At 39.2% G+C, this 26,760-nt stretch overlaps 1 protein-coding gene across 1 annotated transcript in view; it reads right to left on the bottom strand.

The window, feature by feature from the left end:
• Window positions 1-26,434, bottom strand: part of LOC105035624 (type I inositol polyphosphate 5-phosphatase 13) — a 64,158-nt gene extending 37,724 nt beyond the window's left edge. Inside the window, exons 1-5 of the mRNA XM_010911235.4 lie at window positions 25,456-26,434; window positions 18,644-18,896; window positions 17,694-18,504; window positions 15,048-15,172; window positions 14,801-14,885 (exon numbers count right to left, since the gene is read on the bottom strand). Coding sequence (XP_010909537.1) covers window positions 14,801-14,885; window positions 15,048-15,172; window positions 17,694-18,504; window positions 18,644-18,896; window positions 25,456-26,284 — 2,103 coding nt within the window. The 5' untranslated portion in view covers window positions 26,285-26,434. The remainder of the gene's footprint in view (window positions 1-14,800; window positions 14,886-15,047; window positions 15,173-17,693; window positions 18,505-18,643; window positions 18,897-25,455) is intronic.
• Between the last annotated feature and the right edge of the window lie 326 nt (window positions 26,435-26,760).

Genomic DNA, 26,760 nt, shown 5'->3' with positions numbered 1-26,760 from the left:
CTATGTCTCAATACCTCCTCATGTTGCCATTGGTCTTGTCGAGAGGCCCTAATAGCCTCTTATAGATAAGCTGCCACTAAATCATCTGGATCAAAATAATCATCATTATCATCTAAGTCTATATGAGCATATGATTGAGCTGTTTGACAATCCAATGCTTCTCTTCAAGTTTTGGATACTATTTTTGCCTCCTTTTCTTTTTGTAGATGATCCCTCATCATCGTTCAAACCTCTGCGGGTACCTTTGGACATTTTTTGACATCACTGAAGCCACCCACCAAGTGTTGCTTCAATCAGATGACTCCACCTCCTCTATTTTCTAATCCATAATAATTACATTTCCATTGATGCCAATCCTTTCCCATTTTTCCAAAACGCCACCCAATATCCAGATCCTTTTGTTGTTTGCTTTCGGGATCCATCTAGTTTAAAAAAAATTAAAATTAATAATTATTTATTGTATTCAATTATCTATCCATCTTTATGCTTAGGATTTTTATAATATAGTTGACATATTTTTATAATTTCTAAATATTTTATAATTAATAATTTTTTAATTATTTAATATATTTATTACATTCATTATGTACCCTTTTCTAGGTTTGGAATATATTTTTATAATTTCTACAAATTTTTATAATTACTAAAATTTATCTTAATTATTTATTATATTTATTATATCCAATTATCTATCCATTTCTACGTTTAGGATTTTTTGTAATCTTTAAAATATATTTTTATTATTTATAAATATTTTATAATATTTAGCGCCAATATCTCGAAAATATTTGGTTGATTATATGGATCAAGAGTATGGTTCACAGTGGCAGGATAGTGCTATAAAACTAATGGGCACACTTTTGTATCAGATTATCAGCTTATTTACTAAAAATAAGAAAAAATTTATTTGATAATAAACATAAAATATAAAAATAATGGATCGGAGTAGAAATACCATTGGCGAGTCCTTTCATGCCCGTTGTATGAATTGCAGAATCTCCCTTCCTCTTCTTTCTCAGATAAGATTCCGAAATACTCAAAAAAAGTACATTCGTTCGTAAGAATTCACTGAATGTTATGGATATGAAAACTAAGAGCTGGATGTAAGAATATATAGGAATTAAATTGTACCATTATGAAGACTATTGTGAAGACCGTTGGATGTGTATAATCAAAAAGCCACGCGTGAAGGACAGGTAAATATTCCACCGAGTGCTCTGGGAATCATATGGGCAGGGGAAGAACCGATCATGCGCGCAGGCATCGGTCGAATCATGCGCAAGCATGCGTGGAGAGCGATCACACGCTCACGGATTCACGGGCGCATACTCGAATCACGCACTCGCAAAGCCAATACGTGCACACGCGCAAAGGAAAGCACAGGCCGTTTGATGCTTTGAGATTCGGGTGGGCCTTATAATTGGCATCGAGCCGAAAGAGACGAAAATGGTGAGAGGGTTTCGAGAGTTTCAGTGGATCGGCCATTCCTCCCCTCCACTCCCCTCCTCCTCCCTCCTTCTCCCTTGTTTCCTCGTCGGAGATCCAAACGCCTCCTTCCTCCTTTCTCTCCTCCCTTCTCCTCGAGCGGCTACTCCCTCTCATCCGTGCTTCTCCTAGCTCCTCCCTCCTGACTGTACTCCCTTCCGATGATGATGGAACAAGCAAAAAGAGTCAATACCACTCCCTCCCATTCTCCTCTAGTCCTCTCTCCCGATTCGTCAATCGAAATAGGAAAACAGTGTCTGTCCCAACCAAGATGGTTGTATCGACACGTGATCCGATCGGGAACAAAGCAGGATGGCTGGGACAAGGCCGGATGCTCGTTTCAGGGTCCCACACCCGTCTTAGATGCCAGAATCGTAGAGAAACAAGACGGGACGATCGGGATGGCCCCCATCCTGATGGGACTTAAATCCTTGCCTAAGAGTAAGGTTGTATTATAAATACACTTTAGATAGTTGCAATCTAAATTGTAGTGAGAAACTAAAAGCCAAACCCAATTTGAAATAGGTTGACCTATTGGTGTCTAAGGCAAGTGCTTTGAAATGTGGTTATTTAATTAGAACCGTTGCATGAGCAGCGGAGAGCCTCCCACCAATCATCACTTATCTGACCAATTTGGTTGATCAAACTCTGATTTGGAATGTTTAGTGTTGAATTCACCACGATTATGTTGTACCATGAGTCTGATCTTGATGAGTCAAGACACGATCTCACTTGTAGATCCAATTTAATTGTGAATTTACATGTGATGTAAATAAATAATTAAAATCTAAGAAGACCTAAATAAATCTCCTTAATTAGATATTAAGTCGAGTGGTCTTCCACCGTTGTAGACGTGCGGGTCGTTCAGGTATTGACTATTCTCGGCTAGTCACAGTGGTTCAGTTGCATCAAAGAAGACGCAATCACTCTATAGCATGAGATACTCCAGGTAAAGATGGGGTTGGACCCAATAACTATTAGGTGAGGGATCCAATGACGGCTTTACACCTGTTGGTGAGCGATGGGTTTGACTTAACAAAAAAATAAGACCAATAACTGTCAGGTGAGGCCTTAGGACTTAGAGGTCAGAGATCGCTGCAACATGCTTAAAGAAGCATTGGACAAGAGTTATCCACTCATTGGTTGACACATCCCCAATAACCGTCAGATGAGGTGGTGTGCTAATCGGTGGGACCATAGTACCCACTTGAAACCCTAGTCGCAAAGATTTTCGTTTCTCTACTGAGGAGTGTATGAGATTCAAAAAAATAGTGGGAGGTATATTTGTTTTAAAAGATCCTAGAACAAATATTAAAATCAAGTATGAAAATCTAACTAAAATATCTACTCTTGTTAGAATAAAATATCAGCTTCAAATCTTTTAGCTCACATATTAGAAACCAATTGACTAACCAAACAAGTTATAAAGATGGGCTCAAGAATCTAAAATAGTTTTAGGTTCCAAAGGGTTAAGCTTATATCATGTCTAGGATATTCCTATGTTACCAAACCATCCGATAATTAACCAAAAGGCAATCGATTCATGATCATTGTTTGACAATAATTAAGAGCTTGAGAAGCTTGACCATGCATAAGGAATTGCGAATGGATTTGATCCAGCAATCCCTTATCAATTCATACGAACAGTTTATAATAAACTACCACATAAATTAAATCAATTGCACCTGATTAAAATGTTGAACATCTTGGTGACTATCGAAGGGACCTTGAAGAGTTCAAGAGACAGGATTCTCGCTATGGAGTGGGCTTCTACATTCAAGAGAAGATCTACTTGGAAGAAGAAAAAGTCCATGAAGAAACATAAGTTCGAGAGCAAGCCAAAGAAGGAATTGTTCTGTATACCTAGAAAGCCTAAAGAAAAGAAAGGGGACATGCCTTCAGAAGGCATGTTGGGTCTACTCGATATTGATATCTGAGCAGATAGTGAGTACCGTAGGATCTGAGAGATCTAGAAATAAGATAAATCCGAAGTATATATGGAACCTCAGGTTTAGTCATATTGGAGGGGACAGAATAAACAAAAAAGAATGGCATGAGCTTTTAAGCTCATTGACTCTCGAGTCGTTTCTGGTTTGTAAATTCTGCCTTCAAAGATAAATGGCCAAACTATCTTTCGTGGGACAGGGTGAGGATCACTGAGATACTTAACCTGGTACACACTGATGTGTGTAGCCCATTTGATGTACAAGCCAGGGGTGATTATCTTTACTTTGTTATTTTTATCGATGACTTTTCACGGTATAGGTACATGTATGGGACAAATCTGAAACCTTTGAAAAGTTCAAAGAATTCAGATATGAGGTAAAGAAGCAAACTAAAAAACCCTTAAGGTTCTTCGATGAGATCGAGGAGATGTATACCTTAGTGAGAGTTTCTAATCTATCTAAAAAAAAATGATATAGTTTCGCAATCGACTCTTTCTAGTGCATCTCACCTCAAGAGGTGTCGAAAAAGAAGAAAGAGACCCTATTTGATATAATCTAATCCATGATGAACATCACTAATCTTTCCTTATACTTTTAGGGATAAGCTTTATTGCTGAATAGTTCCCTCTTAAGTTTATTTCGATCATGCCGTAAGAGATGTGGCATGATGAGGATGTCTGACCTATGTCAAGTGACAACAGATGGACAAATTAGAGATTAGGTCCATGAGAGCTCATTTCTAAGGTATCCTAAAAGGTTTGGGCATATTACTTTTACTTTTCAAATGATCACAATGTGATTGTGACTCGACATGCTATGTTCTTGAAGAAATAGTTTATTCAAGATGGAGATAATGGGAGAAAAATTGAGCTCAAAGAAAAAGCCTCTGAAGAGTAACGAGTCATAGAACCTATAAGAACATATTCATATTGAGCCAGTACATGTATTACCTCCACCTCATAGGTCAAGTAATATCTCTCATCCTACTGAAAGATACTTAGGTATTCTAATAGAGGATATAGAGGAAATATACCTCATAAAAGATAGGGAATATGGAGATGATCCCAAAACTACTACAAGTCGATGTTAGGCATCAATTCTGAGAAGTGGTTGAATGCAATGAAGACCAAAGTTGACTTGATGCATTCTAACCAAGTATGATCCTTAGTAGATCCACCAGCAGGTATAGTACCCATTGGATTCAAATGGATCTACAAAAAGAAGAGATGTAAAGGTAGAGATCTTTAAAGCAAGCATCTCAGAATAAGGATACTCAATACGATCAAAAGATTTGATCTCATCAAGAACAGGAGGAAACATGAATTTATAAAAGGGGTCAATGGGAGTCATGTTACATTCCCTATATTGTACATGGATTTCATCCTCCTGATTGGAATGTTGTTCCCATACTAATTATGGTTAAAATATAGTTGTCTAAAAAAATTCTCCATAAGAGACCTTTGAAAACATCCTATATAAATCTATGAGATAGATATAGGTCTTGAGATAGATCTATTAGGATGCTAATTTCACAAAAAATGCACATGAAAGAGATGCTGAATGGGTTCAGCATAAAAAATCCTAAAAGGATTTCTACCTCTTGTGCATAGGATTAATTTCTCCAAAAAGATATGTGGGATACATTTGTAGAGATACAGTACATGAGCTAGATCCCTTATGCTTCAACTAGTAGAAGCCTCGTGTATACTATGTACATAACCCGATATATCATTATCGTGAGTATTACGAGCAAATATCGGTTAAATCCAAACTGAGAGTATTGGATAGCTGTGAAATATTATTTCTAAGTACTTGAGAAGCGCTTAGGATATGATCTTTAAAGAAAATCAAAGTTGAAGGTAAAAGGATATAATGAATCAAATTTTGTCTAATGATGATGGTAGAAAGTCTACATCAGGAAAGGTATTTTCTTATGCAATGTAGATTCGATAAGTTGAAAGAGTTCCAAACAACCGATCATTGCAAATTCCAAAAGTCATATATGTCGCTGCTTATGAGGATGCTAAAAAAGTCTTTTGGTTAAAAAAGGATTTGTTGCAGAACTGGATGTTATATCATCAGATGGCACAACACTATACTGCGACAACAAAGATACCATTGCTTTACCTAAGGAGCCTAGATCCCACCAAAATTTCTAGCACATAAGAACGATTATTTACGACTGTTTTTAGAAGACTGCGAGAATCAGAGTAGACCCCACGAAAATATGACGGACCCACAGACTAAACCATCTTACCAGCAGAAGATCAAAGCATATCTTGAGATGAGGCTTAAGTCTATGGTAGATTGGCTTTAGTGCAAGTGGAAGACTGTTAGATGTATGCCCTAGAAGCCAATCCAGCTGACATATTAATTCTTTCTAGAACATAATTTCGTACTTGATCTAATTATTTAGGGCAATTAATTACCATTCATATAGTGTATGTGTCCATTAATCGTCCAATAAATTAACAAAATGATGATACATATTCTTAAGAGTTAAGAATTTGAAGCATGTGTCATTAATAATTAATTCATAAACTGCTTCTGACCATAGGATCATCATGGAAACGATGATCGATCCAGATAGATTGGTGTACGAATCGCTTTCTTATGGATAGATGAGTCTCGAATCTACAGTATGGGGACACTAAACGAGAGCGCAGGTGCTTGTTAGAGAATAAGGATGCTAAACGTGACCAATATGAAAAGTCATTTGGATGTCTACTCGTTAGTGACATTCTCAATGCCATAGTAGTGTGAATGGTTTTTTGATCTACGGTGCCTCAGCAGTTCACAATGAGATTGCTGTAGTTTGACTACACCATAACTCAATCTTCTAGCCACACAAAAGTTTGAGATGTATGTTGGCTGCAGTAGATTCATTATATGAATCGGATGTGCACCTAGATGGGATCTATCGATCTTAGTAGAAAAGAAGAAGTCCTATGCGATTCGCGAGATTGAGTTCACAAAGTCTTTGGCCAAAGCAAGTGTGAATACTGGAAAGGAGTTTCCACAAAAATTCACAAATAAACTTAAGTCGAGCCAATCTTGCATATGACAGATGATGGAATTTGATTAGTTTTTCATAATCTTCTTATCGAGACTCACGATAAAAAAAGTGAATCACACGATAACTACACCTAGACGTTGATTACTTTCATTCTGCTGGATTGTCACTACATACTGCTAGGAATCACTGGTGGATCGTGAGACTCATCGAGCGTCATTTTGATGATCGATGACCCTTGATGGACAGAATTGAAATTATTTCAATCCATTGAAAAAAGCTTCAATGATATTTTGATGGAGATCAAAATATATCTTACTACCAGACAAAATAAAACCTACGGGATCACACACAAAAGAGGACTTGACTGATCGAAATGTCGAATAGCGATTTTGAATCACAAAAAGATTCAATTATCAATGTGATTAATGATTAGACTAACATATAAAAGTTACATGAAGGACTTACTAAGAGTTAATAAGTTATAAGAGGACTAATTTGCAAATATTGCTAATTATTTGATTTGATCAAATATAGGTTGAATTAAATCAGATTGGATCTGATTGGATTTGATTTAATTTGAATTTTCTAATCCAAATAGGATTTGGACTTAATTTCTAATTGAATTTGACTCAATTTAGATTCGAATTGGACTGAAATTAAGTTAGAAAATCAGAGTCCCACCAGATTGAGACTCTCTCCCTTTATCCACGCCCAAGAGGACCATGCCATTATGTTTTTGTGCATGGAATTAATTGGTGCAAAAGGAGATGGTGCTTATTAGTTATGAGGTGGCACCTAGAGTCCTCTTGATGGACTCCTAACAAATTCCACCCAAACCCTAAATTCTTGGTTTAAAAGGGATAAGATGGGGCGCCTCTAAACATCTCAATGTGAAGAAAAAAGAAAGGGGGCGTGCGTGAGGAATAGTGGATGCACAAAAGGAGAAAGGGAGCGCTAAATAAGATGAGGCGCACAAGGAAGAGGGGCGGCTACTTTAAGAGTCCCATCTCCTTTGGACTCTTAACTAAAAACCCTAATCCCCATTTAAAAGGGGATAACATGGAGCACCTACAACCAATCTCTCAACGTGAGAAATTAGATTGGCATGAGAGTTTTTTGGGCGTGAAGGATGTTCACGCACAAGGGAAAAAAATCCTTTCTTTCTTACAACCAAGAGTTGGTTGTTGAAGGAAGATCTCTCTCTATTATTCAACAGTTGGACATGGTTTCTCCCTCCTTTCTCCTACATAGATGTCCAAGAGTTGGACATGTCTTCTCCTCCATAGATGTCCAAGAGTTGGATATGTCTTCTCCATGATCAGTCCAAGAGTTGGTCAGAAAAAAAAAAAAAGAGAGATGGGATCTCTTGTTCTTCTTTTCTTTAGATCTTCTCTCTTTTGAGAAGAGAAAGGGAAAAAAAATCAGATTAGATCTGATTTCTTAATCCTCCTATGAATCTTTTTGATTTCCTTAGAAGAGAATCAAAAGAGATCAAAGATTCGATAATCCAAGGAGTGATCTCTACAAGAAAGCTAGCACCTCAGTAAGATCGATATCTTCTGATCAGATCAGCTCATGTAGATACTTGTAGAGACCGAACACTTATGCGGCTTCAAAAAGACCTTGAAGACATCCATAGATCATCGGATCGCGGCTTCAATGAACCATGAAGATATCCACGGATCATCAGGTCGCGGTGAAGATCTACCTGCGCAAAGGTAAAAATCAGATTTTTATTTTTGCTTGTATCTTAATCTTGTACAAATGATGATGCGTGGGTTATGTTGAGATATGATCTCTATATGCATACTTGATTAGATTAGATCTAAAAATTTATTTTAACATCGTTCTGACATAAGATTGCCCTGACATAACATTGGTATGTTATGTTGCATGGTTGTCCTAAAACGATGTTGAAAAGTTTTTGAAATTTCCTTCCATTGCGTATTTAAAATTTTTGAAATCTCTACATACATACCACATTGCTATGTGGTGGCGTTTCCTAACAAACCGAGCCCCTTGAACTCTTCAAGGTTCCTTCAATAGTCACCAACATATTCAACAACTCACCAAGGTGCAATCAATCTTATTCATATGGTAGTTTACTATAAACTATCCATATGAACTAGTAAGGGACTGCAAGATCAAATCTACTTGCAGTTTCTTATGCATAGTCATACCGAGCTCCTCAAGCTCCTTCAAGTCCTTAATCATTGTCAAACAATGATCATGGACAGAATGCCTTTCGCACACCTTAGCATTGAAGTCTCTTTGACACCTCATAGCACGCAGATCGGCTCTCCTCACCATACAACTCTTGCAAGTGAGTCAGCATAGTCTTGACAGTCTTTATGTCCTTATGCTAGTGTTGAAGTTCATTGGACATCGACGTCAAAATATAGCACCTAACTTTATTGTCGTCATCTATCCATTTATCTAGCGCTTCCCATTGATCAGCAGTTGGACGACTTGGCAATATAGGAGTATCCTGGTCGAGTATATGACTAAGCTTTTCGGAACTCAAAATAATTTTTAAATTTCTTAGCCAATCTTTATAGTTAGCTCCGATTAAACAGTTGATATCGAGGATTCAGGTTAAAGGGTTGAAAGCAGACATGATGAACTGCAGAGAGTAGAGATTCTAGTTAGATATTCGTACTTGACTTTTAAAATTTATTTTAGGATCTTTTAAAACGAATTTCTCCCACTATTTTCTCGAATCTCTTACACTCCTCAGATAGAGAGATGGAAACCCTTCGCAACTTGGATTTCATGTGGACACTATGTCCCACTAATTTACGCACATCTCATCTAACCATTATCGATGACATGCAAACCAATGAGTAGACAACTCTTGTCCAGTGCTTCTCAAGCATGTTGCAGCGAGATCCGATCTCTAAGTTATGTAGACCTCACCTGATAGTTATTGGCCCCATTCCTTAGTTAAGTCAAATCCACCATTCAAATGCAGATGCAAAGCCGTCATTGGATCCCTCACCTAACAATTCTTGGGTCCAACCCCATCTTTACTCTGCAGTATCTCATGTCAATAGAGTGGTTGCGTCTTTCCGATACAACTGAACCACTATATCCAATCGAAAACCATCAACACTAGTAGGACACCCGCACATCTACAATGGTGGAAGACCACTCGATTTAATATATGCGAGGAGATTTAATTTAGGTCTCATCTAATTTTTTAATTATCTATATCTTATGTAAATAACTAATCACTAATTTAATTATCTACATCTCATGCAAATAATTAATCAGCTAAAAATTTAATTGGTGATGATCATGGATTTATGATTCAGGCTCGAGCCACTGCGTTGGAATCGAATCTTAGGGTCACTATTACAAGTATATGCACGTCAATCGGTTTGATTGTCTTCAACTCTTTGATCCGATCTCAAGCACCCTTAATCCGATCGTGATCAACTCCTTGATCTGGCATCGATCAGCCGCTCGACACAATTCATGTTCAACATGTGCAATAGGTTTGCAATTCGATCAACCATTAACATGCAAACACATCACAGAATACAACCCAAAAGATCAAATTAATAACAATTATTACAATCCTTTTTAATGAGACTCACAATGAGACTCACAGGTCTCCAAATTACATGAATCATATGACACGTGCAGGCACCCAAGATTACATCACAAATCTAAAAGAGTCTATCCATGATCATTACCTCATGCGTGTTATATATAAAAAAATAAAATTAAAAATCAGATCTAAATACAATTGATTTTCATGCTATTAAACGATATGTCGATCATTCGATTCATGATTCTAATTGCTTGTGATCAATCATCATAGCAACAGAACTACGAGAAATCAGCAAACACAATCAATTATTTTCAGATCTAACATCCTAATCTTAATCATATGAAGGTGGCTCTAATACCACTTGAAGGATATCCGATAGCATGCAAGATTAAAAATTAAAACACAACGGAAAGTATAGAAGATTAAAACTATTTTAATCAAACAAGCATGCAAGATCGCATCTCTAAAACATCAGAATCCCTCGTAGTTAAGATTAAGATTAAAAAAAAGAGAGGAAGATCTAATCTTCACCTTACGCGGGTAGATCTTCACCGTGATTCGATGATTGTGGATGTCTTTAAGGCTCCTCTGAAGCCGCACACGCGTTCGACCTCTACAGGTATCCATACGAGAATCATCTGATCAGAAAATTCTGATCTTACCAAGATGCTAGCTCTCTTGCAGAGATGGCTTTTTGGATGTTGAATTTATTCTTTCTCTTCTCAAGAGAACTGAGATCAAGAGGGATATGAGAGAGGAGATGGGCTTGGAGACTAGGGGACGTCCCACTCCTTAGACGTGGCACAGAAGAAAGAAGAGAGACGTGAGATCAGGTAGTCATGCCCTCCTTTTCTTTTTCCTTTTATATGTGCGGGAACCCTTCACGCTAATCTCCCTTGTTTCGTGAGATGAGAGAAGGCGCCATCTGATTTCTTCCACGTCCCTATCCAAATCAAATTCAAATCAAGGTTAGGTATAAGAGTCTCAGGGCGCATGGACTCCTTAGATGGAGTTCCGCCCCATCTTATTTTGGCATGGAATCAAAATGGCGCACAAAGGAAGAGGCATGAGGAAGAGTCCCCAAAGAGGACTCTCTCTTGTTCCACCGTACAAACCAAAACAAAAACCACGACGATTTTCCTTTTGGCGTGAACATATCTTGGAGCATGAACTCCTCTTGGACCAAGTCAAACACTTGGTCAAGGGATTGGTCCAAATCTAATTAGGTTTGGTTTCATAATAACATTAAGTCTAAACCCTTTAGACCTATGAAAGCCAATTTGACTCAAACTCATATCAAGTCCAATCAAATTAAATCCTAATATAATTTGACTAGGACTCAACCCAAATTATTTGAACAAATCAAATAATATAGCAACAATTGCAAATAAGTCCTTTAACTCACTAACTGTTAGCAAGTTTTCTTTTATAACTTTTACAAATCAGTCCAATCATCAATCATATTGATAATCAGATCCCACTGCGATTCGAAATCACAATTCAACTATCCGATCAGTCAGAACCCTTATGTGTGTGATCCCATAGATTTTATTCTGTATGGTAGTGAGATATATTATGATCTTCACTAATATCATTGAAACTCCTTTCAATAGATTGAAATATTTCCAACTCACCCAATGAGAATTATTGATCATGAAAATAATTTTTATTGATCTCACAATCCACCGGTAATGCCTACCAGCATCTAGTGGCAACCTAGCAGAATGGAAAGAATCGAATATCTAGGTGTAGTTACCATGTGATATGGTTCTTTTATCATAAGTTTCAATAAGATGGAGGTTATGAAAAATTCATCAAACCCAATCATCTATCATATGTGAGATTTATTCAACTAGAATTCATAATGTGAATCTTATGGAAATCTTTTTCTATTATTCACACTGTCAGAGCCATGATCTTTAGAACTTAGTCTCATAAATCACATAGGACTACTTATTTACTAAGATCGATAGATCCCATCTAGATGCACACCCTATTCATACAACGAACGTACTGCAGCCAACATGCACCACAAGAATCCATATGGCTAGGGATCAAGTGTATGTACAGTCAAACTACAGCAATCTCATTGTGAATAGCCGAGGCACCGCAGGTCAGAGAATCAGTCACACCACTACAGCATCGAGAAAATCACTAACAACTGAGTAGACAATCAAGTGACTTCTTGTTTTGCTTACGCTCGGTCCGTTGTTCTCTAGCAACTACCTGCACTCTCGCTCAAGTATCCCCACACTGTAGACTCGAGACTCGTCTGTCCAAAGAAAAGTGATCCGTGCACCAATCTTATCAGATCAATCATCGTCCCCGTGATAATCCATCGATCGGAAGTAATTTAAGAATTAATCATCAATAACACATGCCTCAAATTCTCAACTCTTGAAAATATATGTCATCATCTTATTAATTCTCTGGACGATTCATGGACACACAACATGAAAATAAACTGCCCAATCTTATTAATAAATAATAAGGTCAAGTACAAAACTATGTCCTAGAAAGAATAAATATGTCATTCAGATTGACTTCTAGGGCATACATCTAACAAGGGTGGTGGGAGGTTGGGAGGGTTGCAAGTATATTTCTCTTGTATCAACTCTATCGTTTTGCGTTTTCTATATTCCTAAATTAGATCAAAATGAAGAAATTGCAGTCTATATATCTTTCTCTATTTAGAGGAGAATAAGCTAATCTAGTCTCCACTTTTTTGTTAAATTTGATATGTATTTTGCCCTTGCACTCCCATTGATTTGTTTACTTCTTGTCAATGTATGAATTTATTGGTAATTATCCCTGCATTATGCTTTCAGACGTGGAAGTGTTTTCAAAATTCAAACAATGACATACAATCAACCTTGAGAAATTTTGCCCCTCCACCATCATCCTACCTTACTTCCTAACTTGATTCCTCTTCCCTTTGATTTCAATTCATCACTTGGTTCACAATATAATTCTGTGCACTGATTATAACATTTTAGGCATGGTCTAAAATTCCAACCTGTAGGCTTTAATTTCTTTTTCTTTCCTTAAAAGAAATGATATTTCAAAAGACAGGGCTTCAGTATTTTTTTCAGCCCATGTTGTACTAAAGCATTTGAGTGTGACAATAGAGTTTCGCCATGCGTTACCTATATCTAGTACATTCCAGCATTCTGCTTTCACCAGACAGGTAAAAGAAAGAGAAAACCCAAACTAATGAGAATTATTAATAACTTGCAGCTAAAATAACTTTTGGATTCACACCAAAATTGACCAAGAAAACTCAACAAATAGCAGATTTTGTAATTTTCTAGTGAAGCTCATCAAGCTACACCCATGGTTGTTCATAGCAGATGATTAACTATGTATTCGTAAGTGCTAGTTAGCAGTTTCAAAAAAGATCTTCATCTTTCCCACTTATGTTTAGTTATTTTAAAGTTGAAACTTTGATAAACCAAATGAATTTTCTCATTTAATGTAAAAAGATTATCAAAAACTTTACTTGAACAATGATTATTCAAACTATAATTTACATCATCATTCTTCTGAGGCTGCCCTATGAATCTCGATGCCTACAACTAGGTCTTAAACACTGAAGAATACATACTTCATACGCAGATGTTTCTCAGCATTCCTCAAGCTCTAGATTTACTAAACGACCTATATTGTTGATCAAGGTACTAGTTTGCGGTTCCCATAGCCAAAAACACAATTGGAAAGCATTTAGATAAAATATTATTTGTTCCTTCCATTGAAAGACTTTCACTGATTGCCACAATATGGAGATGAAACACCAGAAGCATACCTTTTCGAAAAAGTTAAATTCATTTTTTAGGAAATGGCTCATTTTAGTATCTTTCATTGGAATATTTCAGAATAATCTCACACCTTCTGCTATTCAAGCACTTGTCAGGATTTCTCTATTAAAAAGGCAATGGCATGAAACCTCAGAAGCTTTTGTTTGGAAGAGCCTCTTCAAATTGTCACGATGGACTAAGAGGATTCCTTCCAAACCTTTGGGTTCTCATAAGTTTCTTTCATCCACATTTAACCTATAATGAATTATGGGCATGGGCGTCAATCATTGCAAGGCACAAAAATAGTCTCTTATCGGAGCAACTATAAGGTGCTTTAACCAATTATCACCTATAGGTTATCAACAATTTGTGATAGGGGAGGATGTAGAAACAAGGCCTCAAGTTGACCTATAACTAAGAAATTTGCAAAACGATTCAGATGGAATTGATTAGAGTTTGGATGTTGTGCTTCTCTCCCTATCCCTCTCTAAAACTTTAAAAGTTTTGGATATTAATGACTTTTAAAAGTTCAATTTGGATGACATATTAGTTGGCTACATATGGCCAATTATTTTTGTGAATAAATGATCTGGAGGATAAGTTTGTAAGTATTTCTTGATTAATTGACAATCAGGCCCTTAACTGACACATACAGTCATACCCAGAACTGGTTAGAGCCAGGTTTCAGGTTGCCACAAACAAAACCATGTTTTCTAAGTCTAGCTTCTCTTTTCATACTTTGTAGTTTATTAAATCCAAAAACAATAGATACAGCACATATTCTTTCATACAAGTTAGTGTAAGTGCTCACTTATATTTCTTGAATGTTCACCCTTGAAACTTGTCACGGTTTAAATTCTTTCCCTATTTTCTCATACTAGAAAAGACAGAACTTAAATCAAAATTCATTAGTCGAACATCACTTCCATTCCTTGAGATTCCAAAGACAGCAAAAGAAAACAATAGTTTCCAACACCAATGAACAGGTTTAAGAAATGAGTACCTTGTTGCCAAGTGCACGTCCAAACCCACATGGGACTGCTGCAGTGTCAACGTCACCAATATATGGCTGAAGATCCTTTCTAGCCCTACAAAAAGTTATAAATCTATAAACAAATAAATCAAGAACAGAAAAGGATGAAAAGCACACAGAAGAACAAGTAATTACAGCTGGATGCTCTATAATATGCTTGCAAATTATATTAAGGAAATAATACGAAGTTCACATTTTATTTTGTTGATGGATTTACCATGCTGCAACAAGCAGTCCTGCCAACTGCCTAGAACCAACACGCTCGAAATAATTTCCTTCACCTAAAATCTTATCAATGGCATCCAACCACCACTGTCCATTTGCACTTCCCTCAAGTCCTACCTAAAGCAAAAACCATCAAAATAATAAATTTACAGAGATAGGACTTGATTTCCACAAAATAAGGCAAATTATGGGTTATTTGACCCCAAAGATTTCAAATGCTTCCAGCAAACCTATCGAATCCTTCAATGTATAGCAAGGAAAGCAAGTCCCTTGTTTAAATTTAAATATTATTCATGAGAATCAAAATCACACAGCCTAAGTTAGAAAAGGTAGTCTATCATTGCTGCCCATGTTGGGAAGATAACAAAACTTCAATATATCTAGATTATTTTCATGGGCAAAACTATAAGAACATGCCTCTTGCTTTTCTTTTAACAATAAGACTCCCGTCCAGTATAATCATCATACTCATACTCTCTTTCTTGATCTGACCTTATCTGGCTGTCTGTGTCTCTCTCTTCCTATCTGCTCTTTTCTCTACTCTGCCCATTGTTTCTTTCATTACTGCTCCTCATTAGTATAAAAAAATGTTTAAAAGCAAATGCATTTATATTTCCATGTGCATGTGCTTGCATGCCAAATAGCACATATCTTGTGGGTGCACATGTATGCACCGTGTGTGTGCATGCTTGCATGCATGGTAACATCTGTAGGTAGATGTATGGGTGCACGTGCAGATGTATGGGTGCATGTGCAGTTGCACGCATGTGCACATGCTTGTGCGCATGCCATACGTAAAAAGACATACCAGAACATCCAAGTGAATAATTCATATCTTTTATCATCAAGCTTTACATATACTGAAATAAAATTGGAACAAAATTCAAGCTGTTCAGATAGTTATTTCCAACAGATTCACACTTATTTTTCATTCTAATATTGAAATATTATCCGTAACTTCATGTAATGAACAATTGACACATCGATGATAGGTCCTCAAAGCATAAGCATATAATACTTTTGTTTATGGACACTACGAATGTTTTGGGATCATGATGAATGATGTGGATCATTGGTTTGGATGTCCCATCACATAATCTAAATCTAGGGTATAATTTAGTTGTCTATGCCTTGCGATCATGAAAAAATTTAAGTCATGCCACCCTACCAACACACAGAGGAATATTATCCTTTAAAGTTGGATGTCCAGGATTCGATACAGAGGAGAGAGACACCTCTCTTTCTCAATCTGGAGGCCTCCCACCCCTAACCCCCTCCCCAACTTGATTTAGATAGATCCCCCAAAAAAATATTTTTTGCACATTGGTTTAGTCTTCCATTTATTCATTGTAGCTTTTGTGTATCAAGCACAGCACAGCATAGCATAACGTGTGCAAAATGTTAAGGTGCGACCATGTTGAATTTTTCTAAGTAGAATCAGTTACAAACATAGAAAAAACATAGTAAGGATAAAAGGCTTAAGAAATTATGACAAGAAATCAGTTAAAATGAAGAATAATGAAACCATAGAGATCGTTTTGGTTAAGGAATGGAAATTACAAAATTTAAAACATTAGAGCATGCAAGATGAAAAGAGAAGTTGGGGATGCAATGCATAGTAAACTCAGAAAAATACATAGAATTATGATAATATTCAAATGGCTTCTTATATGACGACTAGGTAGCAAATGCTTAATATAATATTATCCTCGACCAGCAAACCTTAATGCAACACTTAATTTAGCTTCTTGCATGTAATAATGGATTGACAGGCTTATGAAGTTGATGTACTTTAAAGCGAAAAGGACAGACACAAAAATCATTCTAATTTTATCTGAATAAACTTATAGTTTGTATCTACATACACAATCATAGGAGATAAGGAGGATTTAAATTTTAAAGTATTTATTGACAATGAGATGTGCACAAAACAGCCAAAGATTTATAGATAACTTATGAAGGGCTTGGAGTCCCCAATAGCAATATCTCTTCACTAATGGCCTGTTAAAATTTCTTATTGATTCCATATTCAAGAAGAGGCCCACTGATGCAGGCCACTTAGAGAAATCTGTACGGCTAATGAGATAAAGAGAAGCATGTACTTTAAAAGGGAGATATTGAGAATAAAAGCTTATAAAACATCAGATCAAGACAGATATGGGTGCAAATTTCATTGAGAACAAGTGTGGAATTCAAGAATGCTAATAATTTGAGAGGAAGATATTCACTAGAGAAAATATAGACTGTAATATATAAAAGAATGAAAAAGATATGCAAGGATGCCCATAGACTGGAAAGGAATAAAATATAGAAAATGGAAATATATCTTTCAAGACTTGGAAAAATTGCACATAGGCATTAAATGAGCCAGGCAAATAATAAATCTGCTGTGGAGGTATGGAAAACAACAAATGTAGAGAACAATGCCATAAAAACCATTTGAGATGGTTCAGGTGATTGCAGCATAAGCCCGAAAAAACTCCAGTGGTAAGTGGTTCTAGGGTTCAAATTGTAAGGTAAAGTAAAACAAGGTATATGTCACAGGAAGAGAATTGTTCCATATACATGTACATGTACATATATATACATACATGCAAAGAAAAAACCAAAAATGAGCGAGATCTTGCAGCAATCTTACAGTTTCTTTTGCCACAGCCATAGCAAGAAAACCAGCACCCATTTCCACCTCTTGCAACCCAACCACCACCACTCCAACCTCTGATGATGCACCACACAGCCAAGATATAAGTGAATCGCCAGATGCTTTTTCTTGCCCAACATTCCAAGTGCCCACCAAAATTTTAAGATTCTCCATTTTTGTATATAATGACTCTTTATGGGTTAGCACTGATCGCAAGATACTGTCAAGAGGCCCTGGAGATGTCAGGTTCCATCCTCGAATACCACCATGATTAGCCAATGTAAAGATATAAGAACCTCCAACAGCCATCTTTATTACTGGGCTGCTGTGGGCCATCCATCTTCCGAGCAAACATCCGTCAAGATCCATCACCTGTACAGTGCCATCTACATAGCCCACCCACAATCGCATCCCAAAGGTACAAAGACACTGAACTGAAGAAGAGTGATGCTGAACTTCTTGTAACCTATGGCCATCTCCATCCCACTGCACGAGCAAGCCATTTGCACATCCTGTCCAAATCATTCCATCCATTGTCATTGTCAATGCTTCTGTTCTTCGATTATCATCTCCAAATGCTCCCCTGACTGCAACTTTCCGAACAGCATCGGCTGCTCCCATCAAGGCATTACATGAACGCTGGAAAAAGCTAACAGGACCTCGTTGTTTTTCCTTCTTTGAAATAGCAACAAAATTCATCTTCATCTCATGTTCTTCAAATGGATCATGGACTGCCAAGGTACCAAACCGAGTCTCAACCTGTCCATCTATGTTATAAACTTTCAGCAGTTCCTTTGTACGAGAATCCCTGTGATATCAACCAGGATGGGAAGTTACTGCCAATATAAAACAACCAAACTGCCAGTAACACAAGATGAAGATAAATTACATACTGTAAGATACTAGTCTTAAGTAATTATTAAAAAGAAAAGTTCATGAAGTTATACCACAGGGCAAAAGAGAGGTAACCACCACTCCATACTTTTGACCTAGAATTATCAGATAACAGATATCTGACATCTATGTTAGGCAACATACATGCCCCTCCAACAGTCACCAGGCTTCTAAGATCAACATAGGACCTCTCAACTAATGAAGCAGTCCCATGCCTTTCTTCCATTGTTAGAGAGAGGGATTTTTCAATGGCCTCCCAAGACCAGGCTCTTATGACTCCACCTTCAGAACCAGACCACAATTCCCCTGAAATTACAAAAGTTGGAGCAACAGCATGAAATGAATTAGATTGACTCGTACTACTAATTTAAATCTTTGAAGCCACATAAGACACAGCTGAACCCATACTTTGGAAAAAAAAACTACCAAAAAGATGTGATTAGAAAAGCACTTAATGAAGTATAATAATGCAAACATACAAGAAATTTAATAGTCAGTATGAGTTAGATAATAGAAAACTACACATCAGAAAAAATTTAGTTATTGCTGATATTGCTAAAGTGATACATGTATCGGGGCAAAAGAGTCGAGCATTAAGATAATAACAATATGGACAACAACTCTTTCTTTTGAAAAGAATAGGTCATATTTAAGCAACTATACAGGTTTAGAGCCTTAGGCTAAGATATATAGCTACAGTTCCAACAATTGGGACGCATAAAAATGGTTCAGACCATAGAATGCAAAGCCATCCCAAACCATCTGGTTCGGAGCATATCAAGCCATGCCTATGGTGGACCAAGATGGTTCCGACAATCAAAATGAGGAACCTACGAAGGAGAGGGAGAAGAAAAGAAAGAAAGAGAGAGAGGGGGGAGGAAGGGAGATGGCAAGGGTCGTCTGCCCCCTTCTTTTTATTCTATGAACTTTAAGTAAAGTCGGCAACAGGGTTGTTGATTTCACTTAAATTATGCAAAATTTAGGTAAAAAAAGTGAAGTTGAGAGCCCTGTTGCCAACTTCATTGAAAGTTCACAAAATAAAAAAAAGGCCAAACGACCCCTATTTCAATCAAAAGGAGGGCGAAGCCCCTCCTCCGACCCTCCAGCAGCCTCCAACAACCCTCCAATAGCTCCCACTCACTCTCTTTTCCTCTCTTATGTTCTTCCTCTCCTCTGCCCTCTCTGCCATGTCGAGCCATGCTCCGCAGGCCTTCAGCATATCTCTCTCCTTTTCTCTCCTTCTCCCTCCCTCCCCCCTCTCTTTTCCTCTCCCCCATTTTCCCTCTCCCCTACCCTCTCTACTAGGTTGGTATGGACCCAGCATGGAATGGCATAGGGGCATACCACACCATGCCACCAGCCAACCAATTCTGCCCTGATACCGGCATAACAAACCTTGGGTTGGGAGCTTGGGATGGACTTGTATGTACTAGTAGCTTATTTTTTGTTGATACTAACCATTTCAGTCCATCCCTAACCATAATGGTATCGTACAATTCTAGTTCCAAACTGGTATAGGTTCCCAATACCCCTTTCTTAATCCTTGATATGAACTGAAGTTTGGGTCAATTTGTCTACACTTAGCTAGTGAATAAGATCAATATTATCAATCAACTCCTTCATGTCCTCCTTTTCTTCCTCATCACAAAGTTAATTCATTTAAAATCTATATGTAAATTATAAAACCTTACATAATATTAACTCCAATTCATGCCAAGATATTCTACATGGCCTTTACATGGGCCATTCACCACGACTACCTTTACAGTTTGAGAACCTTGTCAATCTCTTGCAGTGGTTCATGGTTCAGAAATTTACTTCAATGAAAGTTTGAGAAGTTTTGTATATCAGATTTAGTTCTATGGAAAGGTGCAATATTATATCTCCTTCAATCATTTAGTTTTCCTATTATTAAAATTTCAATATAGAAGCTAGTTAGCCATCTTAAGTTCTTAACATTCACCATGTGTTTCCAATCCATACCTCAATGGATATCAACAAGACCCTACACATATGCTCTTGCATCCTTTTGAAATTCAATAAAGGAAACCATGCTTCCCATTAATTAGGCTCTTTTGAAAAGGCTTCTAAAATAGAACCTTCATTACATTACTTCAAACACTATTCTCTTTATATATCTAGTTCTTTATCTCTTAACCTGCTAACATTAAGAAATCTTAACCTTCTTTTGACCCAACCAAGGCTCATACAACAAAAAGGAAATAGAAAGAAGGTTGCTTACCTAGCCATACCTATTGGGACAACTGGACTTGCTTCCCCTGATTCACGTTCGGTTTTCTGGCTATGTGTCGGCAACTGGTGATGGATAACCAAAGCCAGATCACCAAAGGAATTCCGATTCAACTACAACATTTACAATGCTCATCACCGACATAATATCGACTTCATGAGACATGGCCGGCTATCAATCGGCAACCCGACTAATATACGATGGCTCCTGACTATCTCTCAGATAGCGACTTATCTCAATGGCCTCGACACGGTCAAAGTGTCGGGATAGTGGTGGCTCGACATGGCGGGAATGTCGAGCCGATCACCGTTCCAGGGATGGAGAAGGAGATTGTCAAGGGGCACGACGATTGTGCCTGGATGGCATAGTATGCGGTGCCTCTCCGCCATTGGTTGCTGTTGCTGTGTTTGTTGCTGCTGGAGGCTGTGGACTGCCTCCGTCAAGATTTTCACTTGTTGCACTAGTACAGCAAGTTGTTGGGCGTCCGTCGTAACGATCGGATGCGACGGATTAGGCTGTGACTTTGGAGGTGGGGGTGGAAAATCTTTCCGACAGGAAGACTGTCTGACGGAGCCGGTGTTGTTTTGGGCTCTAGTTTTCGCCATCGTGATTGGAATCTCTCGCCCCTACCTGGCGCGCTAATCTGTTGCGGCCAATTCTCTGCTGTGCCTATCGTTGGTATGAGTTACCTGCAAAACAAGTCCACTAACCGGAGTTGTGTCCGACAGGGACCCTCTGATGCTTAAGTCAGTGAGAAGTAATCGAACAGCAGATAATTTAGAATGCCAGAATCTAGCCCAGAAGTGTCCTACCATCACTGTTCCTTTACCTCTCTTTTATAGACAAAATATTGATAACTATCTGTAACGGTTAGGCACGTGGGATCCCGCTTATTCCGACACTATGTGATCGTGGGATGGACAGTTAATGCCCACTGATAATTGTGGTATGTTGCTGTTATGCGCCTTCTGCGCTGGCAGTTTCTGATATGCCGACTATGTGTTGGTGATCTTGGCATATCGACTGTATGTCGTGTCCCGAGTGTGCCGACTGTACGTCAGTCACACAGTCGACCCGACCACCACCAGCGGCGGTCTCCTCCTCTCCGCCACAGTATGAAAAAGGGGAAGAGACCGCACGCCCTTCGACTTCTTCATCCTCCAGTTCTTCAGGGGATTCCACCCCTGCATTCTCTCAGCAACGATGATTCGACGACTATGAATGTAAGTTCAAGGATCTCAAACGCTAACTCGCCCAACTCCGAATAGATGGCCGAGGGTCATCCAATGACTTCGCCATCCACACCATTCCACCCTTCTTTCGATACATCTTGAATGAGCCAATCCCGACTCGATTTAAGATGCCACAGATAGAGCCCTATAACGGCTCCACCGACCCAATGGATCATCTGGAGAGCTACAAGGCTCTCCTGATGATCCAAGGAGCGACCGACGCCTTCCTGTGTCTCGGCTTCCTAGCCACCATTCAGAAAGCTGCTCGGACTTGGTACTTTGGGCTCCAGTCGGAAAGCATCCACTCCTTCGACTAGCTGGAGCAATCGTTCGTGACACATTTTAGCACCAGCAGGAAGATGTCACAGACGTCCGACAGCCTCTTCTCCCTCAAGCAGCGGAAAGGAGAGAAACTCAGAGACTTTGTGGCACAATTCAATGCGGCCACACTTAAGATTCGGGACCTCAATGAAGACATGGCTATCTCGGCCATGAAGAGGGGACTCAGGAGCTCCAGGTTCTCCTGATCGCTCGATAAAATACTTCTCCGAACCTACCCCGAACTTCTGGAGCATGCATACAAGTCGTGTGCATGGAGGAAAGTGCTTCTGACCAACATGAATCAGAAAAGAAAGATCAAAAAAAGAAGCAAAAGAATGGAGCTTCGGCCAAATCTAGTCGGCCACCAATCAACAAGAGAGCTTCACCTCACCAACGGAGTCCAAAACTAAACTATAGTTACAGGTATGACTGCTATACTCCTCTCTCCGCTCCTCATGCATAGATCCTGATGGAGATAGAGAGAGAAGATTACCTTCGATGCCCCGCCAATGAAAGTACCTTCGAAGAACCACAACAAGAGGAAGTGCGTCGGTTCCATCGTGACCACGATCACGATATCAAACAGTGCATTCAACTGAAAGGCGAGATAGAAGATCTCATTCAACGGCGCTATCTCGGAAAGTTTCGACACGATCATCCGATTCAACCTCCTACCGACCAACAACTTCAGCCCCAACCTGAGGAGATAAACAACAATCGACAAATGACGAGAGTCATCAACATGATTTCAAAGTAACCGAGAGACTGGAGGGGCAACTTCCGAAGAAGAATCATCTAAGAAGCAATGACTTGATGATAATATAATTTTTTTTTCGGATGATGATGTTCAAGGAATACAAACTCCTCGTGATAACACTGTCATCGTCTTGACGATAATAGCAAATTATGATGTAAAAAAAATTTTTGTAGATAATGGAAGCTCCACAAACATGTTATTCTACTCGACTTTCTCACAAACGCGACTACCGACTGATCGACTCAGAAGAGTCTCTGCACCTTTAGTCGGTTTCACTGGAGATACAGTCAGTGTGGAAGGAGAAATTACTCTCCCTCTGACTGCAGGAACTGAACAACGATAAAGCACCATCTTTTTAACGTTTACGGTTGTCCGAGTTTCTTCAACTTATAACGCCATACTCGGACGACCAGGACTCAATGTGTTGAGAGCGGTAGTATCGACTTACCATCTACTTGTTCAATTTCCAACAAAGAGCAGAGTCAGAAAAATGCATGGAGATCAACAACTAGTCCGACACTGTTTCATGATTTCTACTGAAAGCAACAAGCTTGAAGACCCTCTGTCGGTTGATAAATTAGACCAGAGGGATAGTAAAGAAAGGGACGAACCAACTGAACAGTTGGTTTCGATCCCATTAAAAGAAGACCCTACAAGACTATCCAAATTGGATCGCAACTTCCTGATCCAGAGCGGAAGCAACTAATAGACTTACTGAGAGCAAACACCGATGTCTTTGCTTGGTCGGCGACCGACATGCCTGAAATTCTCCTGAAAGTAATAACTCATCGGTTAAATATTGACTCAAAAGTTAAACCGATAAGACAGAAAAAAAGACCCTTCATCCCTGAGAGGCAGAAAATCATTAAAGAAGAAATCGACAAGCTCCTTACAGCCGGCTTGATCAGAGAGGCCAACTATCCGGATTCGCTTTCCAATGTCGTAATGGTGAAAAAAGCCAATGAAAAATGGTGAATCTGCATCGACTATACCAATATGAATGAAGTGTGTCCAAATGACAGCTTTTTTTTACCGAAAATTGATCAACTAGTTGATGCAACGTCAGGCACTAACTTATGAGTTTTATGAATGCTTTCACGGGCTACAATCATATTCGAATGGCGCCCGAAGATGAGGAGCATACAGCCTTCACAACCGACATGGACATCTACTGCTACAAAGTGATACCGTTCGGCTTGAAGAACGCCAGAACGACTTACCAACGGTTGATCAACAAAGTGTTTAAGTCACAAATTGGACAGAACATGGAAGTCTACATCGACAATATGCTAGTGAAAAATGCCGAAATCCGTGATCATGTCTGGGATTTAAAAGAAGCTTTTGACATGCTTCGACGACATCGGATGAAGCTAAATCCGACTAAGTGTGCATTTAGCGTGATGGTCAAAAAGTTCCTCGATTTTTTTGTATCGCAACGAGGAACCAAAGCTAACCCGAAAAAAATAAAGGCTATACTCAACATGAAGCATCCCAATTCTAAGAAAAGTACAACAACTAAATGGAAGGATTGCCGCACTTAACCGATTCATTCGAAGTTGACCGAAAGATGTTTACCTTTCTTTAAGACTTTGCAGCAAACAAGCGACTTTTCATGGTCAGACGAGTGCCGATAGGCCTTCAAAGAACAAGAGTAACAGATTCCATAGTCATTTTCCAATGCATAAAAAAACATGGGTATATTATTTTCCTCTCCAAGTATTGCTTAGGTAACACTCATCCAAGAAAATGGGGATTCCAGGTAAGTATCAGCCCCCCCCCCCCAAGGACAAGCCCTTGAGAGAATCCTCGTTCCTTAATGCCTCAAAAGAAATCTTTTGGAAGACTCATCAAAATTACCTACATGGTGCCAAGATAAGATGTTTCCTCTATATTGCATCCTTGATCCTTCCTGATAGCTAAGAAGCCAAAGCAACAAAATCGAGATGCCCAAATCACATGGTTATATAAATTGTCCTGGTTGATCTTCCACTTATATAGACTACTGTCAGAACAGCTTAGAAAGCAACAAAATGTTGAAGTATTTGTCATCCCTCAACAAAAGTACGTTGAAATTTAATAAAACATCTAGGTCAAGGCACCTGAGTTAGATTGTAGATGGGTTATTTTAGCAAGCAAATGTGATCATTGTGCTACACATCCACCACTTCTCTCATCAGTTGTTTTTATTAGCTACATCTCATATTCACTTTGAAATATGAGTATTTTTCTTGTTCTAACTAAGGGTAATTCATGCCATATAATACAGAAATAAGCTGACAGATAGATGATTTGAATGGCAATTACCATATGAAGTGATGACAATGGAGAGAACAGGAGAGCCGTGTGCTCGCCAGGAAAGCCCTTCCTGAAAATTCCCACCTTTACCTGTCGGCGAATTCCTTGGTGCCAGCTGCTCCATCCTCCAAGACCGAATCTTCCCATCCTTGTGACCGCTCCAAACCAACCGACTGCCCTCATCAACAACCAAGCAAAGCGTGGGGGACGTGCGGCACGACTCCCAGAAAGGAGCACTCTCCTCATCCCCTCTCTTGACCACACCCCTCCTCCACTCCTCGTACACATCAGAGAGATTCCAGAACCGGACCCCGGACTCCAGGCCGGCCCAGAGCTGGGAATCCGAGCAGGCGATAGTCCGGAGGAAGGACCCTACCTGCGTCTCGCGGAGAGGGCGGGGCCTCAGTTCCAGAGAAGGCGGGCGGCCGGGATGGACCGCGGCCCGCGGGGGGACCTGGAAGATCCCCATCCCGCCGCCCCTGCCGGTGAACTCCGGGAGTGCTCCCGCAGGAGACCGACCGTCGGCGACGACGGAGACGGAGGAAGGAGGATTCCGGTGGTCCGCAGATCCGTGTGGACGGCGGTGGGGTGGGAGAGGGGGAGGGAGGTGGGGATCGACAAAGAGGGAAGGGGGAGGAGAGGAATTAGAGTTACTGCTGTTGACAGTGTTGTCGTCGATGTCGATGAAGGGGTTGTTGGTGGCGGCGGCGGTGGCGGAGCCGGTGGGGTGGGGCTCGTCGGGGCTGTGCCGGTGGAGGGGAGTTTGGGAGATTATATCGGGGGCGAGCAGTTTAGTGAGTCGTTGAGCCCAGTCATCGCCTTCTATTCCTTCGCCCATTTCTTTGGTGGTGGCGGCGACGGGGGAAGACCGAAGGGATGGAAGAGCTTGAGGTGGTTGGATCCGTCGAATGAGGTCAGATGTATGATTATTTTGAAGAGGAGAGAGGTTGGTCAGCGTACAGATCCGTTTTGTTTCGCGGAAAATATTTTACCTCACCGAAATATTTTTTTTGAAGAAGTCGGTGCTCATATATGAGAAAATTTTTTTTTTTACAAGACGGGTCATCGATACTATTTGATGAATAAGAAAATAAAATATTTTTGAAAGGGCTGAGAGTCTCACAAGTGTCAGTCCAAAAACGCCATTGATCCCGGGGACTCCGCAATAAAAGCCGCTCCCAGTCTGCTGTTGCGTTTTTTTTTTTTTTTTTTTTTTTTTTTGAGTAGAAAGTCTGCTGTTGTGTTTATCTTTCAGAAGATGTGCCTAATGGTTGTGCACAACTTGACAACAGAGTTGATGTATCGTGCAGTAAA

This window comes from Elaeis guineensis, chromosome 9, assembly GCF_000442705.2.
Source record: "Elaeis guineensis isolate ETL-2024a chromosome 9, EG11, whole genome shotgun sequence".
In the NCBI taxonomy this organism is placed as follows: domain Eukaryota; kingdom Viridiplantae; phylum Streptophyta; class Magnoliopsida; order Arecales; family Arecaceae; genus Elaeis; species Elaeis guineensis.
Note: the sequence above shows the minus strand (reverse complement) of the source record. Positions and strands in the feature narration are given on the sequence as shown.